At 46.5% G+C, this 23075-nt stretch overlaps 1 protein-coding gene across 4 annotated transcripts in view; it reads left to right on the top strand.

Annotated features, from left to right (window-relative positions):
* ANKS1A (ankyrin repeat and sterile alpha motif domain containing 1A) overlaps positions 1–23075 on the top strand; it is a 167165-nt gene that overhangs the window by 94629 nt on the left and 49461 nt on the right. For all 4 annotated transcript variants that reach the window (XM_052647515.1, XM_052647516.1, XM_052647514.1 and 1 more), the window contains one exon: positions 13534–14120. In XM_052647515.1, coding sequence (XP_052503475.1) covers positions 13534–14120 — 587 coding nt within the window. The remainder of the gene's footprint in view (positions 1–13533; positions 14121–23075) is intronic.

Below are 23075 nucleotides of genomic sequence, written 5' to 3'. Positions count from 1 at the left end.
CCCTGACAACCATCCCCCACCCTGGGGTAGGATCCAGAAGTCACCTTCATTAATATCTTAATCAGAAAATTCCTTTTGTTTTGGAAGATGTGGGCTAGGAACTATGAATAAAAGCCAAATATAGCTGAGAAATACATTTTTGTCATCTGAATGACCAAGTATGTATTTCCTATAAATCACAATATTCCAGTACCCTTTTGAGTCTGGCCCTTTCACTTACCATAATTCATTGGGACTCATCCTTGTTGTTGCATGTATTAGTAACCTGTTCCTTTTCGTTTCTGAGTAGTATTCCATTGAATGGATGTACAACAATTTATCCATTCTCTGGTTGAGGGCCATTTGGGCCATTTTCAGTTTTTGGCAGTTGCAAATAAAGTTACTGTAAACATTTGCATACAGGCATTTCTGTGAAAATAGTTTTCATTTCTCTGAGGTAAACACTAGAAATAAAACTGCTAGGTGCTTTATAAATATATCCTTAGGTTTATAAGGAAATGCCAAACCATTTTCCAGAATGGTTCTACCATTTTACGTCCCATCAGAGTTATAATTGCTATGTATGTTCTCTGGGATTTAATATTGTCAGTTTTTAACAATTTTAGCCATTCAAATAGGTATGTAGTGATATTTCACTCTGGTTTTAATTTACATTTTCCTAATGTCTAATGGTATTGAACATCTATTAATGAGATTCTTTGGCTTCCTTGTATCTAATGAATGGTCTGTTCGGATCTTCTGCTCATTAAAAAAAGTTAGGTTATTTCTTATTATTAAGTTGTAAGGATTTTTTAATATATTTTGGATTTAAATTCTTTATGAGATATCTTATTTTCTCCTAGTCTGTAATTTGTCTTTTTATCCCCTTAACAGTGTCTTTTGAAGAACAAAAGTTTCTTGATTTTGATAAAATTCAAGTTTACCTTTTTTTTTTTTTTTAAGTATAAGGTCACTAATGTTTTTCTCTGTATTTTCTTCTAGAAATGTTACAGCTTTTGGTATACATTTAGACCTAGAATTTATTTTTTTTCTTCACATTTTTTGACTGAAGTATAGTTGATTTACAATGTTGTGTCAGTCTTTGCTGTGAGCAAAGTGACTCAGTTATACATATATATATGCATTCTTTTTTAATGTAAGACTATTATGGTTTATCATAGGATGTTGAATACAGTTCCCTGAGGTGTACATTAGGACCTTGTTGCTTATCCGTTCTAAATGTAATAGTTGGCATCTGTCTACCCCAAACTCCCAGTTGACCCCTTGCCTCCCCTGCTCCCTCTTGGCGACTGCAAGTCTCTTCTGAATGTCCATGAGTCTCCTTCTGCTTTGTAGGTTCGTTTGTGCCATATTTTAGATTCCATCGATGAGTAACGTGGGCTTCCCTTGATGGCTCCCTGATAGAATCCTCCTGCCAGTGCAGAGATTCAGGTTCAATCCCAGGTCGGGAAGATTCCCTGGTGAAGGAAATGGCAGCCCACTCCAGGATTCTTGCCTGGAAAGTCCCATGGACGGGGAGACTGGCGGGCTATAGCCTGTGGGGTCACAAAAGAGTTGGACACGACTTAGTGACTAAGCAACAACCACCTAAGTGATGTATGGTATTTGTCTTTCTCTTTCTGATTTATTTCACTTAGTATGAGCATCTTTTGTTGCACCCATGTTGCTGCAGACGATATTATTTTCTCGCTTTTTATGGCTGACTAGTATTCCATTGTATATACGTAGCACATCTTCTTTATCCATTCATCTGGCGATGGACATTTAGGTTATTTCCATGTCTTGGCTGTTGTGACTAGTGCTGCAGAGTGGGTGGAGCTCTGATGCTTGCTCTAGTAGTTTAGTAATAAATCATACTGAAATTTAACCCTTAAAGAGTTTAATGCTCTGTTTGAAAAGGGTGTTTTTTTGTTTTTAAAATTTTTCAAATTTATTTTATAAGTTTTTGGCTGCAAGGCATGTAGAATCTTAGTTCCCTGATCATGGATTAAACCGGAACCCTCTGCATTGGAAACAGAAAACCTTAACCACTGGGGACCACCAGAAAAGTCCCTTGAAAGGAGTTCTTAGTAAGGGAAGAATCTTTAGCATCATGGAGGAATGAGATTCTAATTCTTTCTTTCAAAGGTCTGATCTGGAATCACTATAAGGTCAGCCGACTCAACCTTTGAAAGGAAGGAAAGGGGAAAGTCAGATGAACTTCGTAAGTGGAGCCAAGTGACCTTGATAGGACATTTCTGCCCTCAGGTTAAGAAATCTCTAGGTCCAGGGGAAAGCTACCCAGGAGGACTTCTGACCTCACATCTCATGCTCCTTTGCTTTGGTTTCTTCCAGCTCCGCAATATTGAGCTAGCTGTTGAGAGTGGGCTGTGCTGGACGCAGATTTAATTGAACCACAGCATGAGAAGTGTGCCTGCCTCCAGGCAAGCTGCTTAGATCACTCAAAGAGCTTTCAGACAAAGGAGTGCCGACATTAAATATGAAAATAGGCTCTGCCAATTTCTCAGTAGCCTGGAAGAAACGCCTGCTAGGATTGGTCAGAGTGAGGCAAGTCAGAGCAGATGATGTCGTGCATTAGTACATATTAAATTTTGCCTGCTTTTCCACTTATGTCATTATCTTAGGCAGCTTTTATGAATTAATTCATCAATTTTCAAAAAGGCCATGTTAATGAGACTACCAGAGCTTTCAGCTCCCCCTTTATCATACTAGAAATTACAATGTGAGGGGTGGGATAGGAGTTATTTTTAATTACATTTTAAAATTACATTCATTTTAGCTCACTGGAAGGAAAAATTTCAAACAATACAAAAGTGAATACAAATAAAATGCTCAGATTTTTCTCACCTCTCTGCTACTCAGTTACCAGAGATGACCATAGTTTGAAAGTGTGTTATTTTTTACTTCAGGGCATGTGCTATCTTTATATAAAAGTGATCATATGAAATTGTTTTGTTTGTTTTTAACTTAAAATAGGATCATATTTTACAAACTGTTTTGTAAAATTTTTTTTAAAGCTGTTCATAGACCATAAATAAATTTTGTTACAGTTCTAAAAGTCTACCTTGTTATTTTAAAATTGTTGTTAAACAGCCCATAACTCATTTTAAAAAATGTTTTATTTTATTTAGAAATTCATCATATGTATATATTTGGCTGTACCGAGTCTTAGTTGCAACATGGGAACTCCTAGTTGCAGTGTGTGGGATCCAGTTTGCTGACCAGGGGCTCGGCCTGGGCCCCCACCTTAGGCGCAGAGTCCCAGGCACTGGACCAGCAGAGAAGCCCTTCCATAACTCATTTTTCTCTTCACTAACTGATGGATGTTTAAGTTGTCTTCAGTATTACTTCTCTGTTATAAATTATGCTGCTGTGAACATTCCATACAGACATTCTTCATGCTTATAAGAGTGTTTCTCTAAAAGACATTGACAGAAAGTAGAATTGGCAGGTCAGAATGTAGGTACATGTCTAGATCTGTTGGTGGAGCCACTTGGCCCCTACTTAACGGTGAATGAGTGTGTTCTTTTCCCTGTACCTTTACCAACACAGAACATTATCACTTTTTCGTATTTTTCCCCATAGTAAGCAAAGAAAGTGACTTCTGAATTTGGCATTTCCCTGATCCAGTGAAACTGAGCATCTTATCTTATTGATTAGTATTATATATTTAGTCTGTGAGTTGCCTATCTTTTTTCTTTTCTATCAGCTTCCAACTTAGAAATTAATGGTAGTAGAAATATTTTGCTTAAGCACTGATAACATTTGGCCAAAGCGGTACTCAGCATAAAGGTTTTCTTCTTAAATTCATTTGTTAAGAACAAGAAAGACTAAAACTTAAGCAGGAGAAAGTTTCAGAGAGCAATTAATACAGATAAAAGCAGATACAACAGGTCACCTACTTTATGGTATGCATTTACACTTCAGTTAAACACAGAAAGAAACAAAGCAGAAATGAAATTTTACAAACAAAGTAAAAAGCAATAGGTTTGATAATTAGAATGAAAACTTATCTGTTTTTTAAAATATCTCAACATTTCTGATCAAGAAAAGGGGAACACAGCATTTAGGAATAATATAAGAAATATATGTAACCACAAATTCAGAGATTTTAAAAATTGATAGAAAGAATTAATAAGAATAAATTTTATTTGGCTAGAGTTGCTCCCGTCCTCTTGGAAAGAGTTGTCTGGGTGAGTTATTGAATTAATCACGATGACTAATTGAGGAAGGGTTCATGCTGGCATTTGGTGCCCAGTGACCAGGAATGCTAAGCATGCAGGACAAACCTTCACAGTGAAGAATCTCCAGAAATGCCAGTTGTGTCTATAGAAATGACAAAAACAGACAGGAGAAAACTTTAATAGATCCATGAAGTGGAAAACCCATCCTCCCTCCCCAATAAAGGCGCTAGACTCAGATGGTTTTATGACAGTTTTATCCAGCTAGATATTCCTCTGTTATTTCAGTTGTTTCAAATGTAGAAAAAGTCTTCTGAAATCTTAATACAAGACTGGCATAGGAGAACAATGCTTCCTGTTTTGTTTAGCACAGTCACTTATTTCTCTCTCGTGTTTAACTCTTTGCCCCCTGAACACTGGGGGCATGCTTCTGCTCAGAGAAACAGTGGACAAGTTTGTTAGCAAATGGGAAAGTAGCCAGGACCTCTAGAAGCCATTGTTCTCTGTGGTGCTTTTCTGCAGCATCCACTGATAGTGCAGTGTTTCGGTCCAGGTGAAGTGGTTACTCAGCTTAGGACAGAGACGCACGATTATCAGAAGACAGTGATACATGGGAGTCCTTGGCACATGCCACACCTCTGAGGTCTTAAGATGCAGTTCAGTCATTGCTCCTGAGACCTGTGCATTTGGGTCTATGTGAAGTTCGTGAAGACCTTAATCTTTTCGAAGGGGAGGAAAAATGTTATTTTAGCTTCTCTCTCTACTCCCACATCCACAGCGCTGCCAGTCTCCGAGCCTTTGGGGAATTCTATAGTGTGAAGCTCGGCTTTTCCTTTTGGCAGCTTGGGACTGAGTTTTGTCAGGTGTGCTCTGCACACCTTTTAGTAGAAGGCCCCCTTTAGTAAGACTGTGGGAAGAAGATTTAAGCAAGTACCTGTATTCAGTCAGCCGTCTTAATGTGGAAGTCCAGGCCAGCTTTTCTTGGTAGATTATAAGGAGTGAATTTGGGTGCTTTTCCCAAAGGCGAAAATTGTAATTGAGAGAGTGTGACAGTTCAGCCTCATCTTCAGCAGCTTCCTCTTCTCTCACCCCTTATATCAGAGGAGCCCTATTGTATCTTTTCAATGTATGTTTCTGAGTTGGAGCAGTTTACTTTTCTTTCCATTATGGAATAAGTTCGAGCTTTGTAAGCTATGCATTCAATAGCTAAGCTATTTTCTTCCACCGAATGTATCGACAGCCATTTATTTACATATGTATACATGAGACATATGTAAAATAATCATAAAAGGTCAAAATATGTTAAAGTGGTATAAAAGTAGTTTTAGAATTCAAAAAGGGATAAATTATGTCAATGTAAGAGATCAGAGATGGCTTTTTGAAGGAAGTGCATTTGAGCTGAACCCCAAAATAGAGAATTCTACTTGATGAGCAGAAGTGAGGAAGAAGAGGGCCTTTCCAAGCAGAGGATGTGGCATCAGTAACAGTAAGATGGTGGGAGACGACAGCATGTTTGGAGAACGGTAAATAATCCAGTGTGGTTGGAACAAAGGACGGGTCGTCTAATATTGGATCTCAGATGGCAGTCTGTATTCCTCAGACAGTGAAGTGTTGTTGAAGCTTTTTGAATGAGGTGACAGGATAGAAGCCACACTTTAAGAGCAGTTGTCACGGTGTCCTCAGGGGATTTGTTCCTGGACACCCTCCCCTCCTTCCCCCTCACATAGCAAAATCCCTGGACGCTCAAGTCCCTTATGTAAAATGGCATAGTTTTTTGTATATAAGCTCCATGTAGCTTCCCATATACTTTAAATCATCTGAATTACTCTGATTCCTGATACAGTGTAAACAGTGGTAAGTAGTTGCTGGCCCATAGTAAATTGAAATTTTGCTTTTTGGAACTTCCTGGGATTTTTTTTCTTTCTGAGGATTTTAGATCTGTGACTGGTTGAATCCACCAGTGCAAAGCCCATGGATATGGAGTGCTGAGTGTATGTGTAATTGTAGAATCTCAGATGCGGTTGGGAGAGACTGGAGTTAGGGACACCTTGAAGTTGAGAGAGCTCAAGGAATCTCTTAAAGGAAATTAGAGCTCAGATTAGGATGATAGGAAGTGACTGGAAGGAGAACATGGATAGCAGAGGTTTTAAACAGGTAGCATTAGCAGGATCTTACATTCACCCAAATATGGGTGAATGAGGAGGAGAAGGCATTAAGGATGAGTCTGAGGTTTTGAGCCTGGTTAATTGGGGAAGTATTGTGCAACTAACAGAAACAGAGGATTGAAGGAGGGGCACATCTGAGGAAATAAGTCCAATTCTGGATTATGTTAAGTTTGAGGTGTTTCAGTTACCAAAATTTCCAGCTAGAAGTATTCCATAAACTCTTGGAAATGTGGGTCTGATGTTCAAGAAAGATGTAATGATTAAAATACAGATTCATGAATCATCCACGTTGAAGTGATAGATAACGTAAGAGAAAATCAGTTGCTGAGGGAAAGAATAGAGAGATTGAAGATGTCAGGAATAGAACTTACATTTAGCGGCAGAGAGGAAAAACATGGGAAGATAGCCAGGACCATGCAGTGTCTTAGAAGCCAGGCTGAACTTCCAAAACCCCCCAAATAACAGTCTGTCTTATATCAGATAGTCCAGAAGTAAGAAGTCTAAAGCTAGGATGGCAGTTCACGGTGGCCAAGGACCCGGTTTCCTTCTGCCGTCTTACAGTTCAAGACAACTGTTGAAGTTTAAGCTATCATCCCAGGCCAGAAGGAAGAGAAGAAGGGCACTTTGAAGATGGTTCTCAAAAGTTGCACAAACCACTCTCACTAACAACCCGTGGGCCAGAGCTTGGTCATGTGGCTACACCTAGCCACCGAGATAAGAAATGTAGTCTTTATTCTAGGTGGTTGTGAGCCAGTCTAAAAAAGTCCCGTGACCAAGGAAGGAGGAGAGAATGGGGACGACTAGTAAGCAGTGTCAAGTGATATAGTAAGGGCTAGAAGGATGAAGACTAGAAAAATCATTGGGCAGTGAGACGGCCTTTGGTGAATCCTAGATGAGAAGATATTGGAGAAGGCAGTGGTGCCCCACTCTAGTACCCTTGCCTGGAAAATCCCGTGGACAGAGGAGCCTGGTAGGCTGCAGTCCATGGGGTCGCTAAGAGTCGGGCACGACTGAGCGACTTCCCTTTCACTTTTCACTTTCACGCGTTGGAGAAGGAAATGGCAACCCACTCCAGTGTTCTTGCCTGGAGAATCCCAGGGACGGGAGAGCCTGGTGGGCTGCCATCTATGGGGTTGCACAGAGTCGGACACGACTGAAGCGACTTAGCAGCAGCAGCAGTTGAGAAGATATACTTCTCAAGTGGGAAGAGGTGAGATTATCCCCAGGTTTTGACATGATGTTGAAAATAGTTAAGGAGGTTTGCTCTAAATCATCTAAGTAAATTGGTGCAGTTATCTTCCCAAGAGTATAGGCACCAAGGGAAGAGGTGAGGAATTGATCTTACAGAGAAATCATAGTTTTCACGAGGTGAATAAAAGCGTGACTGAGCCTGGTAGTGAGGCTTGTATTTGAATTCCTTCTCTCCCACTTCTTGGTTGGCAGCTTTGAGGAAGCCGTGTAACCTCTTTAAGCCTCAGTCTACGGGTGAAGTAGGGATACAGATTCTTCCCTCATGGTTGTTGTGAATATTAAAAGAGAACATGCTTAGCACAGTGTCTGGCACAGAGGAGCCAGCACCTAATGCTTGGTAGCTGTTGGAAGACAGCTGAGTTAAATTGGTAGAGGACTCAGTCAGTTGCTTCTTGAGTATTCAGCAGGGCTCAACATTCCAGCAACTGGAGAAGAGAAAGCAAATGGTTGTGAATACCCAGTACTGGAACTGGCAGAAGATCAAGGGAAACGGAGATGGCAAGTGTGCTATTAAGTCAGGCCTGGTTAAATATCATGGCCGAGTGGAAGCTGATCCAGGCAGAGCTGGTGATGCTGAGCAGGGAAGTGTGAGGGGCCAGAGGTCCAACAACAGCCCATGAACAGACTCTTAGGGGAGAGTTTAGGAAAACGAGGAGATGTCAGGTAATCAGGACCAAGCCTAGTAGAACAGTCCTGAGTCTCATGGCAGAGCTGTGCCTGTGGTCGCTGTCTTGGGAGGACGTGGTTCCTGACCTGAGTGTTCTCCACCTTGCTGTCACACACAGCTCTGCACTAAACTTGCGAGACGGCTGGACCTGCCCTGGCATTTGAGTTTTATTCTGCCTGGTTCACAGGGCCACTTAGAAGAAACCAGTCTTCTCTGTTGAGCTGGGGAAAAGGAAACCAGACTCGGTGCCGTGTTAGCATGAAGAACAGTTTGGAAACCATTGTAAATGAAAAATGCTAATGATGGCAGCTTCCATTAACTGAACGCTTCTTACGGGCCAGCTGTGCGCTGGGTTCATTTACACTGATTAGGTCATTGCATATCTCCAGACAAATCTTCCGAGTAGAGGCTATTTTTATCCCTGTTTAATAGATGAGGAAGAAAAAGTTAGGTGTTAGAGCTGGCCCTTAAGCCCTAACGTGGCCATATCCAAAGCCTGTTTAACTATGAGGTTAAATCATTTCCCCTGAAGCCCTGCTACTATTCATGTTTTAATGTCACAGAGCTGGAAGGGAACTTAGGTCATCTAATCACAGATTCAAACCATACTAAATCTCAAAGCCTTGGAGAATGCATCCCAGCCATTAATTTTTGAGAGACACCCAGAGTGGAAAAGTCACGGGGCTGCAGCTCCAGCTTGACTCCCAGTCCAGCTCTTGTTCCGTTTCTCTGGTTGTCATGGAACAGTGTGGACTCTCTGTCTGTTTGTTTTGTCAGGTCACGGTCTCCAGCAAATGTCTGGATAACCTACTCAGTACCTTCTTTCCGAGGGAAGCACAGTGACCCTCCAAAAGCATCCCCATACTTGGGAGTTCCCTGGACACACACAGCTTCTGGCGCTCACCACTGTGACTAAGCGTTTGGAAGGTTCTAATCCTAAGGGCACAAAGAAAGTAGAACAGCCCGGGAAACTGGAGTACCCCAGCCTTCTCCTCTGAGCCTTAGGATTGTTTTAACATAGCAAATCCTCTCACACGCTGCATTTTTCAGCCCTCATTTAAACCGGCAGGGGTGACTGGAAATGTGTAAATGTTAAAATGTTATTATTCAGAAACCCTTGAAAATCCCCATGGATCATCATAGTAATTAAAATGCAGCAGAGAAGACCCCTTGCTTCAGCAGCTCACAGGGCAAAAGGAAAATGCACACCCAGAATGAATAAAAATGGAAAGTTGAAGGGACTGGGATTAGCGTGCTGGTGTGTCCTGCTATTCAGTGGAGCGGCGGGCCTTGGTGTATGGGGAGAGTGAGGACACAGCCCTCCCCGTGTCCTGTTCCCCCTGCTCCTCTCCTGGAAGGGCAGGTGGAGGAGTGCCATGGGCAGTGGAGGACAGGCATTTGAGGAGCTGTGGAGCTCCCAGGGCGGGAGCACAGTGATTCTCAGTCAAAGGAAGGCCTTGGGCCGAGGGTTCTCTTCTGGAGTCCATGAGCCCTGGGCACAAGGCTCCTGTCTCTGGTTTTCTAATTTATTTCCACTTTTTCTGAGGCCTGTTAAGGCCTTTCTTCTCCTTCAGTGTCCAACTCAAAATCTACCTCCTCTGAGAAGCCTTTTGTTTCAAAATTATCACACACTTGTTGCTACTCACTGTACTGTGCATTTGGTTTATACTTCTCTTTAATCTTTGCTTTGAGTTCTAGTTACTTCTTTATACGCTGGTCTCTTCCAATAGCTGGTAGGCTGATGGAGCAGAGGCCGTGTCTTCATCCTTATATCTTCAGGTGCTCCCTGAAGATGGGTATTTCGCACACATGTATTGATGGAAGGAGGGATCACAGTGATGGTGCTGGGCCCTGTTTCTCACTGGGCTCAGTACTTCGGCCTTCTCACTGTCTTACCTTTGGTCACCTCCTCCTGTGTCAAGACTTATAAGGATGATGTTTGTACTGGGCATGTGCAATGTTGTTGACAATCCTTGTGACAACCTGTGAGGAACAGAGAAGTAGTAGGTCTCATCTGTGAACAAAATATGAAGAACAGGTGTTAACATCTGTTTGGAGCTGGCATGTGCCAGGCATTGTCTAAATGCTTCACACATAAAATTCCCATAACAATGCTATGAAATAAGTACTATTAAGATCCCAGAATTATAGATGAGATTGCCAGACACAGAGAAGTTCAGTAATTTGCTTAAGAGCTGGCTTTTGGTGTTGAGGCTTGGGGGAGATCTGGCTTTTGATCGGTGTATTATATTGTTAACACCTTGTCCCTAAGAGACCTAATATTATCCTGACTTTACTGAAGGAAAGGACCATTGAGTAGGTCTTTTCCCACTCATTGATTTGCCAGGAAATCTAGCTTAGCCTTGGATATAGTATTTTATGGGAAAGAGAGTGCCAGCTTGTTGAGATCCTCAGGTTCTTAGATCTTGACCAGCTGTTCAAATGCCAAGGTGTCTTTTCTTGGAAATTCCTAGGTGAGTCGTGTGACATAAGAATCCCTTCCCATGATTTCCTCTACTCTGGTGGACTGTGGTTTCTCTAATGGGATTATGACCCTCAGAAATTCTTACTGTTCGCATGTTTCCTCCTGCCATAAGGTTCCATTCCTTTTTCCGCCCACTTCCCTCCTCCAGCGTCTGTCTGTTAGGGAGCTCTCTCTTTCTGCATTGATAGCCGGCATGAGTGCATGGCTTTTGGACAGGGCCTTCATTGTTGGCGATGCCAGCAGCAGTCAGAACATGCTCTATGGCCTGGGTTCCAAGGTCCACCCAGGCAGTGTGAGCCTGGCTGGCTCCCAGTTCTGGACTGGTGTTTTTCTTTTGTTGTTGGACTCCCATCTCCTCAAAAAAGTTGTTAAGTAAGGAGCTAGAAGCTGGTGCCAAGGAAGAGAAACCTGTTACCGGTGCCCTGTTTCACATTCAGATGTGGTCAGGGGGACACTGCCCCCTGGGCCAGAACCTAGAGGAAACTGGCCATTAGGATATGGTCCTGGAGATGGCCAGTTTTCCACTCTAGTTGACTCCCACTTCCCTAGGAATTCCCACTGGCCCGAATCACCATTAGATGCTTATGTGGCCCCACCGTCAGCCTCATGGACAGCTTCATGCACACTGGCAGTTGACTCATGTGGTGTTCATACCCCAAAAGTCAGGGCTTCCTGAGGCCTGAATGAAGCCATGCAGAACTCCATGTACGCAGGACTTCTTCCCTGGAGATACGATCCAGGCTGTTCAGGGCTTATTCAGTGCTCTGGACTTGACCTTTGGGGTTTGGGGTGTGAAATTCTCAAAGCAGTCAAGAGTAGAGGAAGGACAGGCCAGAGTTCATGCTTCTGGGCTCCTGTGGGTGAGTCATCAGATCTGCGAACTGGAGTTCCTTGGCCGCCCCTCCACGGCCTCTGCAGACCTGCCAAAAGCCGAGCCAGCTGTAGAGACCAAACTGTCCTTCGGGTGGGGTGGGGTGCATGGAGCCATATCCCTGCTCAGACCTCAGGGTGACAGGCTCAACGTTTGGAGAGCTGGTTATCGGGGTCCTTCCTGAAACGCGGGCCTAGCACTGTGGGACCCTGGCGTCGGGCTTGGGCAGTGCAGGGTTGTGTGTGGGCAGTGCGGCCCTCCTCACCTGACAGCCTTGGGACTGCAGGCCTGCTGATGAAGGAGGGCGTGCTGTGCAGGCAGGCCTGAGAGAGGCTTCCAGTGGGGCTCTGCCAACCCCGAGGGAAAGTGTGCCGTCGCAGTGTGGTGAAGACGTGCCTTCTCATCACTATCAGCACATAAAAGGGATTTTTAGGGACCATGCAGGCAACCTGCTTATTTTAGATCTTGAAGCCCAGCAAGATGAGATCGCTGCCAAGGCCACACAGCGAGAGAGCAGACAGCAGGACCAGAGCCAGGTGTGCCGACGCTTGGGTCTCCCCCACCTCTCCAGACCAACCACCGGAGGCTAAGGGCCTTAGATTTCTCATCTGTAAAAATAGTTGAGCTTGACCCTTTGGGTTCCAAGATCCTCTGATCTCATGAACAGTTTGGAGAGCTTTGTACAGACTAGAGAATCATTTGGTGTCGGTACCGTACATTTCCACTTACCGAGAAAGTCAGGTTGGACATTAGCCATGGAGTGTGAACTAGTGCTCAGCACAGGGTTGTCATCTGCCCTGCCGATGTGGGTTAGAATCGCTAGTAGGTCTGAGTTCGTGCAGGGAGAACCTGTTCGGTGCCCTGGCACGATACTGATGTTGGACTCTGATTTGGTCAATTATTTATGCTACCTCAGGGCAGAGGTATTTGGTCCCTCAGGGAAGCATACAGTAGTGGCTGGCCTCGCGAGCTGGCAGTGTTGGGTTTCCGGGATGTTAGGGCCGTCTCAGGAGCACGGCACACGTCTCGGCACTGACAAATCAGACCCTTTTGATTTCAGTGGACCAGCTAAGGTTAAACTTAAACAAATAGGAGCAGCTGGGAGGCTTTGCAAAGAGTGAGATGTGCACATTCTCAAAAAAAAAAAAAAAAATCTGTGTTCCCTGAGGAAGGAAGGATGAGGCGTGGAACTCTGGATCGCCGCCCCCCCACCCCCCACCCCCCACCCGAATCTGAGGAAGGAAGCAGTTATTTCTCTGCTAGTTTGTTGTGCACTTTCGGTTAAGGAATTCCAGAAGTCGCAGGTTGTGGATCATGACTTCCATCACCCCGCCCCCCACCCCGCCCCCCGCCCCCGCCCCCGCCCCCCAACTGTTGCTGCTTGCCAGAGGAAGGGAGGGCGGGTGGCTCTAAATAACACTTTGGCCTTTATGGAAATGTATCAGATGTTCCAGGAGTGAGTCTCGCTTGCTCCTGCTTGCTTGCTGGCGCGCTCTCTCTCTCCCTCCTCTCACTTTTATTCCGAGTTCACTCCGTCTCTCCTCACTTGTGTCCTTTCTGTAGGATATAGTTAGCACCTCCTGTCGCCTTATATAGCAAGGTCTGGTCGTTAATGTTAACAGAAATCTAACAACAAGGAAGGCGGCCAGATAGCATTAATCAGGCCAGTGTTTGGAATTTCGTAAATGCTCTGACTTTGGGTACAAATTGGACATTAAGAACAATACGAAACTGTGTTTGCTGACTTCCTCTCTCCTCTTCTCTCCCTCTGCCTGCTCCCCAGCCATCCAGCTTCTCTCCCTTTCCCCTGCTTCTGAATTCCTCTGCTCAGCCATGTGCTCGCTGCATTGGAACTTTGTTGGTTTTTGCCGCGTTTAATTTTGTTATTTCTCTGTGTCTCCGTCCACTCCAAGACCACAGGCGGAGCAGTGGTGGCCGAAGCCAGGACTCTGCAGAGGGGCAGGACGGGCAGGTCCCGGAGCAGTTCTCAGGTCTCCTCCACGGCTCCTCCCCAGTGTGTGAGGCGGGGCAGGACCCTCTCCAGCTGCTCCCTGCCCCTGGCCAGAACCATCAAGAAGGGTCCCCTGCGCAGGGTGCCTGCCCCGAGGAGATGCAGCTGGAGCAGACAGGCAGGCGTGCGTCCGGAGCCTCCCTGCCCCGCGTGCTGGACCAGAGTAGGAGAGCGGGCCACCCGGCAAGCCTGCCCCCCGCCCACAGCCAGACGCACCCCAAAACTGTGATGCACACGGCCTTTCCACGCCCTGGGGGCGCTGAGGAGGAAGGTGACCTGAGCGGGCCCAGGAGCCGAGCCCCTCCCACCAGCAGACCCAAGGCTGAGCTCAAACTCAGCCGCAGCTTGTCTAAGTCTGACTCTGATCTCCTGACCTGCTCCCCCACGGAGGACGCCACGATGGGGAGCCGGAGTGAGTCCCTGTCCAACTGCAGCATTGGGAAGAAGAGGCTGGAGAAGTCGCCCTCCTTCACCTCCGAGTGGGACGAGGTAAGGCTGTGTGTTGTCTTGGGGAAGAGAGCCAGGCTGGCCAAGCCTCCGTGCTCACCCGGGTGCCGATGCCCAGGACCAGCATATGGGCTGCGGCTGCCAGCTTCCTTCACACTTCCACCAGAGTGTTTCTGACAGCTGGGAGGGGGCAGGTGCCCTGGAGCCAGGACAAGGGTCTTCGTGCCTGCGTGGCAGAGGACCGGTCCACTTACAGTTAATCTGCAGGGCGGAGGCCCAGCAGAGCAGAACTGAAGAAGAAGCAGTTCCTAGAAGTGACATGGTGTTTGGAAATATTTGGATCCCATCGGCCTAACTGAGGGAGCCAGCCTCGCCCTGAAGATGCTGCAGAAGAAGTAGAGGACTTCCTGTGAGCCTTTAGAAGGAGGAGGGGAGATGCAGGGCTAGGGGGATGGGGCTTTGGGAGAAGCTGCTGAAAGGGGACCAGAGGGGGATTTTCTGTTTCCCACCACGTGTGGTTCTCCTGTTTTTCCCAGGAAGACCACATGCTCTCCCGGCAGAACCTTCTGCCCATCCCACATTCCTGGGTTGGTGGGGCAGAGGGCTAGGTGGTTCAGGAAACAGAGTGATTAGTGAGGAGAACACATTTGGAATCTGAGGCCCAGGTTCCTTTCAGAGCCATTGTTACAGAATAGAAATATGTGCCCAAGTATTTTGCAATGACCTGTGACATGTCTTCCTGGGCAGAAGAATGTGTTTCTCAAAGCTTGGTAAACATGCAGGGAATGTTCAAGTACTACCCTCTCAGGCTTCTAGCTGAGAGGAAGCTGACTTTGAAGCGGACTGGATCTGTCTCCCCGGAACATTTTCACAAGATGAATTTAGCTCTCGAAGAGGAGGGGACCACTGCAGCTGGCATGTCCATTTGAACATTCTGTAGACTAAATGCCCTACCCAGCCCATCCGGGTTGCAGCTGTAAAAGTTATGTAAACCAAAGCTAATCCCATTCCCAGTATGGGAACAGGGCGGGGCCAATTCCTCCAGCACTCATCTCCAGATAAGATGAGGTTTAGGACTCTGTTTAGTCAGGGACAGGAAGATCCTGTGCCAGAGAATATCTTCACTGTTTAGCAAACCAGGATTTGGTGGTGAGCCTGTGCCTGATGCCAGGCCACTTAAGGAAAGGGAGCTGGTATCCGAGAGCACCTGTGCCCGAGATAGCACACGGGAGAGCAAAGGTTTGTAGGGACGTGTGCTCTACCTTTGTTTTCAAAACAGAGTTTTTCTAACTTACAGTCCAGTATAGAATAAGGCAGCTTAAGAGTAAGAGGCAATATTCTCTGAAGCGGCAGGAGAAATAACAGAGAAAAACATCAGTGGGAGTGGGGTGGGCAGAGATGAGGCATATGAGAGGGCGGAAAGGGGGCTTCAGGAAAGATCACAGAGAAGTGGGGTTGGACATGGAATTCAAGAGCCAGGTGTTCTGGTTAGAACCAGATTGGAGCCATGGGATGGAGAAAGGACATCGAGGCAGAGAGCAGGTGAGCGAGCCCGAGCGTCTGGGGGAGCTTCGGTCACGAGGCTCCTGTAGCGTGCAGAGTCTGTATAGGGAGAGGGGGAAGGAAGGGTAGAAGGTGAGACTGGGACCAGAGAGTGAGAGGGCTTTGCCGTGAGGCTGAGAAGTGAGGGAGTGATGGGCTATCACGGCAGTGTCTCAGAGTTCTTCACATGGGCTGCTGGACCAGCCTGATGAATCACCCCTTCTTTATGTCTCACCCTGAGTACATCCTCCATCCCAAGCGGTCAGCAGTGCTGGACGATTCTTCACAGACTGTCCAGGCCCTGTTGGTGTGCAGTACTGCCAGGCAGTGTTATGGGCTCCACCATTTCCTCCTGGAAAAGAAACATACAATCACCGAGGCACAGCCAGGCTTAATTGAAGTTGCCTGTTGGATCTCCTTACATCCTAATGAAAGGAGGTGCATATGCTGATACTGTCTTGGTGGGTAGAGATTGCTAGTGGATACAGGGAACCCAGGGACTCCTGGGCCAGGCTGTGGTGAGGCTGACCACCAGAAGGACTGTTACATTTTAAGTCTGAAAAAACTAAAGGCAATTGAGGTCTTGTTGGAAAGCATTCAGAAGATGAAGCTGTGCTTGCATAGTAAACATTAACAGAGTGCTTTATGTTTAACCCTTCAGTATTGTTTTGAGCCATATTATACCTGGTTTGGGGGGATAGCTCTATCTAAAGAGAAACTTGAAGAGAGTTTCCCACCCTGTTTGGCCCTAAACACAGGGCTTGGCAGACTTCCCTAGAGCAGGGCATTAAGTAATGGCTGCTCGCCACCCACCCTGACCCCTGCCTGAAGGCTGCTTTGCCTGTATCCTGTGCTTGACAGTTTTATTTTCTTTGTCGTCATTAGCTCTAAGGGGTCGGGAAGGCTGCCCTGAAGGAGCTTGGGCCCAGCTCAGCTCTTCACCAAGGGGACCAGGAGGAAGAGGGAGGCTCTGGGGCAGGGCACTGCGACCCCAGCACAGATGGGGTTGCCTGTGGGTCGGCCGGGCTGATCCTGGAAGGCAGCACAGTGCAGCCCAGGGGCCCCGCTCCGGAGTCAGTAGACCTGGCTCCATGAACTTGATCTCCGTGTGGGAGGCTCCAGGAAGCCTCGGTGTGGTTACCCTCATTTGTGAAACAGAGGCGGTCAAATCTGTGTTTCAGAGGTGTTTTTACCAATTAGATACATTTCAGAACTCAGCACAGTTCGCAGTAGGCATAAAGTGTTGCGTGAATGGTAGATATTAATACTATTATTGTGCCTGCAGCTTTGGAGGGAGAGAACTGGGGCCTGGAGCATCTTCAGAACTTGAGAAAGGCAGAGCTTTGGGGGAAGGGTCGGTGTAGACTAGGAAGTTCAAGTGCTTCAGCCTCCTGCCTGACTCTGCCCTACCCAAGACAGAAGAGCCCGCCCTCCCTGGGAGAGGAGGGCAGGTGCCCCACACTGTCCTTCGAGAAATTAACGAGCTTTTCTGCCTGATTCCCTGGGAGTAGAGGGTAGAGAGCAATCTGCAGCCTCTCCCCTTTGTTGTTCCGGTGTCGCTTCTGCGTCCAGGCCTGTGTGGCCGCTTGATTGGCTGGGTGTGGGAGTAGTGTCCGTTGGGCACGTGCGCAGTGGACGGCCACTGTTTTCACATGCAGCCTGTTCCTCTCAGGTGTTACTGTGGGGCCTATTGATCGCCCTGGACCGAGGATTCTGGAAGTTAGCCTGGTTAAGGGCAACCTCTGAGACAGTGTACACTAGTGATGCTTGTATTCTCCCTATTTTCTGTTGTGTTTACTAATGAGAGTTTGCTTTGAAGAGTGCTCAGGCTAAGAGGCGCTCTAAATCCCAGCTTCAGTAGACACTTGCTGTGTTCTCCAGTCAAATCAGCACCTTCTTTGTCTTAATGATCCCTTGCGGCATCATAGAAGGTAAACTGAGAGGCTGAAGATAAATAAACTGTAAAATATATAGATAGGGAGTGGGAAAATCACCTTCCGCTCTCTACATAGTCAGTCTCTGTTAATGTTTGATATATATCTAAATTTGAGATCTTAGTACATTTGCTGGTTTATAATTTGCTTTTCTTACCTAATTGCTGCGTATCAGGGATGGCTTGCTGGGACCGTGTCAGTAAGATCGGATTCAGGTCCTCATTCTGAAAAGCACAGTATCCTGTCTCTGCTTATATCATCAGGTTAGTTAGTTCGTTCTTCTAGCTGTTCTCTGGTTGTTAGACGTGGTGCATGGCATCTTCTGTCTGCCCTTCAGTGTGTTCCCCACCCTCCCTACCTGCCTGTGTGCCACCGGAGGCCCACCCTTGTGAACTGCATCACTCGGCCAAGGAAATCTTGGATTGGCTGGGTTGCTCGACTGAAGCCCCACTGCCCTGTGAGAGACCGTGTCTCAGTAGCTGTTCTCTGTGCATTTTGGTGACATTCCTCCCCCAGACCCTCTAGATCTGGGGCTCCACCCTTGTTCCTCTCTCTGTCCCCAACACAAACCTGTACCAGTAATCCCTTTATTTAGCTCCTTCAGTTCCCGAGTTCGAATGTGCCTTCTTGTTCCTGCAGGGACCGTGAGTGATACGAGCGTTTCTAGCACGGTGTCTGTCAAGTCTAAACAACCATAGACGGCTGTGTGCTGGAGCACTCAACAGGGCTCTTGCATGTAAATTGTAAATTAATCTTCATTTGCAGATGAACCAGAAGGCGTGGATGTTCAGGGTGCTGGGAAGCAGGAGAGATTCATCATTTAACTGGAAGCATTTCCCGCTTCCAGCTCTAGGGAAGAAACCTGTTCTCCTTCCACACGGTTGGCAGTGTCGACAGCATCTCAGCTCCCTAGATGTGTTTTAATCCTCTGTCGCTGCACTGCACACTGTGCCCATAGGCACGCGCGCGCGCACACACACAGACATACACACACACACACACACACACACACACACACACACACACACACACACACACACACACACACACACACACACAGGCAGTAGCAGTTGATGTCTGGTCAGATGGTAGTTTGGGCAGCTAAAAAGTCCTAAGGGATCAGATAGGTCTCACTCATACCTGCCTTTGAATGGGATTGAAGCTCTGGAAAGGAAAAGCCACAGAAGGCTGCTTGTCTACTTAGCATAAACATTTGAGTCATTTAGAACTTAGCTAAAGGCTTTAGTGATGAATCTGTGTTTCATAATCAGCTTTCATCAACATTAAACTAGTGAGAGATGGGTGAAGAACAGGGACATGCTTTGCATACATTTTGTGCAAACAGAGTAATCTCTGGCCACAGGTTTGGGGAGTGTCCTGGTTTTGACTGAAATGGTAGCTGCAGGGACCTTGAGTCCCTCCACATGGAGTGAAGGGGCAGCAGCCAGGAGGGCACCCTCCCAGGCCAGGTCCTAGATGCTTTTCAGCAGGCTCTCCAGTTGGAGGCATGATGTCATCGAGAGAAATGCTGATTGGTTCAACTCCACCGAGGCTGTGCTTGCTTTTAACCCTTGAGGGTCAGGTGTGCAAGAAAATATCTTAGATCTTAAACCCAGAGATTTGGGCTTGAGTTTCCACTGACCATGGCTGAACTTCCCACACCACTGTTCTGCAGTGTGTATTGTTCTTTATTATGTAAACAAGTCCTTTCTGCTGAGCACAGCCCTCCCACTCGAAACAAGAATGTGACCCTCCTACCTCTGGGGACAGATTGGAGCCTGGAGTGACTATTTATGTTGCTTCTAGGTTTATTCAGGAGACACAACTTTTATCCTAGAACCTCAACATTCACCTTTGGTTTTAAGTGGTCTGGTAGGATGGAGGATGTTTTTGTTTTCCTATTTTAAAAATAAGCTCATTTATTGAATAGTAGTATTAGTGTTAGTCGCTCAGTTGTGTCTGACTCTTTGTGACCCCATGGACTGTGGCCCACAAGGCTCCTCTGTCCATGGGGATTCTCCAGGCAAGAATACTGGAGTGGATTGCCATTCCCTTCTCCAGAGGATCTTTCCAACCCAGGGATCGAACCTAGGTCTCCTGCATTGCGGGCAGATTCTTTACCATCTGAGCTACAGGATATAGAGTCCTATGTAAACAGTTTTGGCCTTTTTGTCTGACAAATCCACGTGATTTTCTTAGTATAGATTAAATATGTATGTAAATATGGGCATCTCCGTGGCCTGGTGCATTGTGAATAAGCCAGAGCTGGTCCTGGCTCTGCAGTAGGCCAGTGATGAGAAGATCAGTGTGACCACCCCTGCCTGCATCTCCAGATTTCCTCGTTGCTGTTTTTCCTATCTTTTTACTTATTCTGCCCTTTATTTTCTTTTATTTACTTATTTACTTCTGGCTTCCCTGGGTCTTAGTTGCTGTGAGTGGGTGTTCTTAAGTTACGGTGAGCAGGGGCTGCTCTCTACTTGCAGTGACTCTGGTGGCTTCTCTCTCATTGCCGAGCACGGACTCTGGAGTGAGGGCTCGGTTAGTTGTGGCTCAAGGGCTTAGTGACCCCGCAACACGTGGGATCTTAGTTTCCCAGCGAGGGAGCAAACCCGTGTCCCCTGCATTGGCAGGTAGATTCTTAGCCACTGGACCACCAGGGAAGTTCTGCTTCTTGATTTTTCTCTCTCTCTTTTTTTTCCCACCCCTTTGCTCTTTCCCTCATTTTCATCTGTGCTCTTTCCTGTCTTTTTACTTTCTTCCTCTTTTTTCTTCTCCCCTTCATTCTTATTTTTACTGGTAGAATCAAGGAGAGGCTTTGCTAACAGCCTTTCATTCTCAGCCTTCTCCACCCGGGGTTTTCTATTTTTTATTAAATATTTTTATATTCTGCAGAGCATCTTAATACTCGTGGAATAGTCCTTTTATTTATATAGACTCTGGGAAAACTGTGGGCTGCACGTGGACTTCCTTTGAAATCTGTGACCTTCAGCAATGACACAGAGGTCTTTTCTGGATGCCACTGTTGTGCTCTCGCCCTCAGAGATGTGATCCTGTCTCTGCTCTGTGTTTTCATGGAACACTGCCCGACCCGCCTGGGGCTCCTTTACTTTCCTTTGTCCTGCTTTCTTCCCCAGCGATGTCCCATTTTGGTGCCCCCAGGGGAGTAGCCAGTGGGGAACAGGAGCGCTTGTGGCCTGGGCAGGGCCACGATGCTGAGGACTCTACCCCAGGCATTCTGCTCTGTCCTGCTCAGGAGCTCGGATGAGCTAGTCTTTGCGCCACAGGGCCCACCTGTCCATAACTCAGAGTGGCCTGTTTATCTCTCTGGACAGGTGGAAACTGCCTGAGCTCACTAGGAGCCTGCAAATGACAATTTGTCTGACAGTCTGTTCTTGCCTGCCCTGATTTAAACAACCAGGAAGCCATTGTAAACTCAGTGGAAGTGGTGTGGTTTGTATAAATGTTCCAGTTCCTTTCTGCTTTGGAGCTATTTTCAACAGACCCTCCAAAGAAAACCAGGGCGGTGCCTTGTGTCTGCTGGGCGTTTGGGCATGCCCTCCTGGGGTCTGCTGCTGGGCGAATAGCTCTGTGCTGGCTCGTAGGACCGGAGAGAACAGCCATTCTGACAGGTGTGAGGTGACAGCGCATTATGGTTTTGATTTGCATTTCCAAGTTGCTTAATGATGTTGAGCATCTTTTCATGTACCTGTTGGCCACTTGTTTGTCTTCTTTATTCATTTTTGGCCTTGCTGGGTCTTTGTTGTTGCACACGGGCTTTTTCTAGTTGCAGTGAGCAGGGCCTACTCTCTCGTTGCAGTGTGTGGTTTTCTCATTGCAATAGCTTCTCTTGTTGTGCAGCCCAGACTCTAGGCATGCAGGCTTCAGTAGTTGCGGCACTTAGGTTCAGTAGTTGTGGCGCTCGGGCTTAGCTGCCCCATGGCATGTGGAATCTTGGACCAGGGATTGAACTGGTGTTCCCTGCATTGCAAGGTGGATTCTAAACCACTGGACCACCAGGGAAGCCCTGATTGCCTAATTTAGAAAAATGTCTATTTAGGTCCTTTGCCCATTTAAAAATTATTATATACATATATATATATTTACTACTGAGTTGAATTCCTTTTATGTTTTGGATATTAACTCCTCATTTGGATACATGGTTTACAAATGTTTTCACCCATTCCATTGGTTATCTTTTCATTTTGTTACTGATTTCCTTTGCTTGTGCAGATGCTTTTTAATTTGATGCAGTCCTACTTGCTTATTTTCACTTCTGTTGCCTTTTGCTTTTGGTGTCAAATCCAAAAAATGGCTGCCAAGACCAAGCATCCTGGTGATTTTTATAGCAACTATTTGATCTTGTCCACTATTCGGTTCAGTTTTCCAAATGAGGAAACTAAAGTTTGCAAGCTGAAATGACTTGCCTAAGATGTTGGTGTTGTTAAATGAGGGAGACCAGTTGGAGCTTCTAAATCTTAATGAGATTGTAGTTATTAATAGCATATAGGTGAGTTGAATTTTCATTTTGGTATTAATTAGCAGTTACTTTTAAGTTCTTATTTAACCCCAATTTATTGCAGCCCTATTTTACTTTTCTCCCTAACTCCAGAAAAAGAATTTTTTTTTTTGGTCTAGGTATATAAAGGAAAGACCCCGGTTAGGGTCTGTGAGTTCCACCGCATCAGTTCTGGATCCTGCACACTGTCCTGCCTAGCAGTTCTGCAGATACTTGACACTGAGATTCTGTCCTCCCACCCTCAGACCTTCTCATTTCCTTGCCAGGAAATCCAGCTCCTTCTCCCTCAGCTCGGGTGGTGGTTCTCACACCGCTTCCGCCCCAGCTCTTCTCTGGCTGCGTTTAGGTCTTCAGGTCCTCTCAGAGTCGTAGGACGTCACCCCAGATTGCATTATATATTCTGATGGAGTTTTACTTCTCACATACCACCCGGTAACACCTCATCAAGGAGTCTGATGAACCTACTCTCCTGAAAAATCACAGGAACCCGTTGCCAGTGAACCCAAATCCAGGGCCGTGTGTGTGAGAGCCCCTTCTTCCGCCTTAGGAGGCCATACAGAGAGCTGCTCTGTGAGGTGACTGACGGCTCCGAGTTGCCTTGTGAAGCTTCTGCCACGCTCCCCGCCTGAGGCAGGGTTCAGCCTTTCCCCTGCTGTGCTTTTTGGCAAAATCAGTGTAGGTCTTTCCCCTGGCACGGAGGTGTGACTGTACCTGCCCTCCTCCTGACAGGCGAGGGGCTGCCTGGCCCCTGAGGCCTTCTCAGGCAGTGTGTAGCGTCTGTAGGCCTCTCACTGTGGCCTTATTTAGAGGTAGAGATGATTTTGTAGCAGTTCTTTTTTTTTTTAAGCAACAGGATGGATGAGGTTTGGGGAAGCCTATGTGGTGTGAATTGCCCCATGCCTGGCTCTGTAAAGGCTGTCTCAGCCCCTCATGTGCCCTTGACTCCGAGTGCTTCCTCCCCTCCCCACCCTGTGTCAGTCACCAAGGTTTTCTCTCAGAATCTCC

Source organism: Budorcas taxicolor, chromosome 11 (assembly GCF_023091745.1).
Source record: "Budorcas taxicolor isolate Tak-1 chromosome 11, Takin1.1, whole genome shotgun sequence".
Classification (NCBI taxonomy): domain Eukaryota; kingdom Metazoa; phylum Chordata; class Mammalia; order Artiodactyla; family Bovidae; genus Budorcas; species Budorcas taxicolor.
The sequence above is the reverse complement of the archived record's forward strand: the minus strand, read 5'-3'. Positions and strand labels throughout refer to the sequence as shown.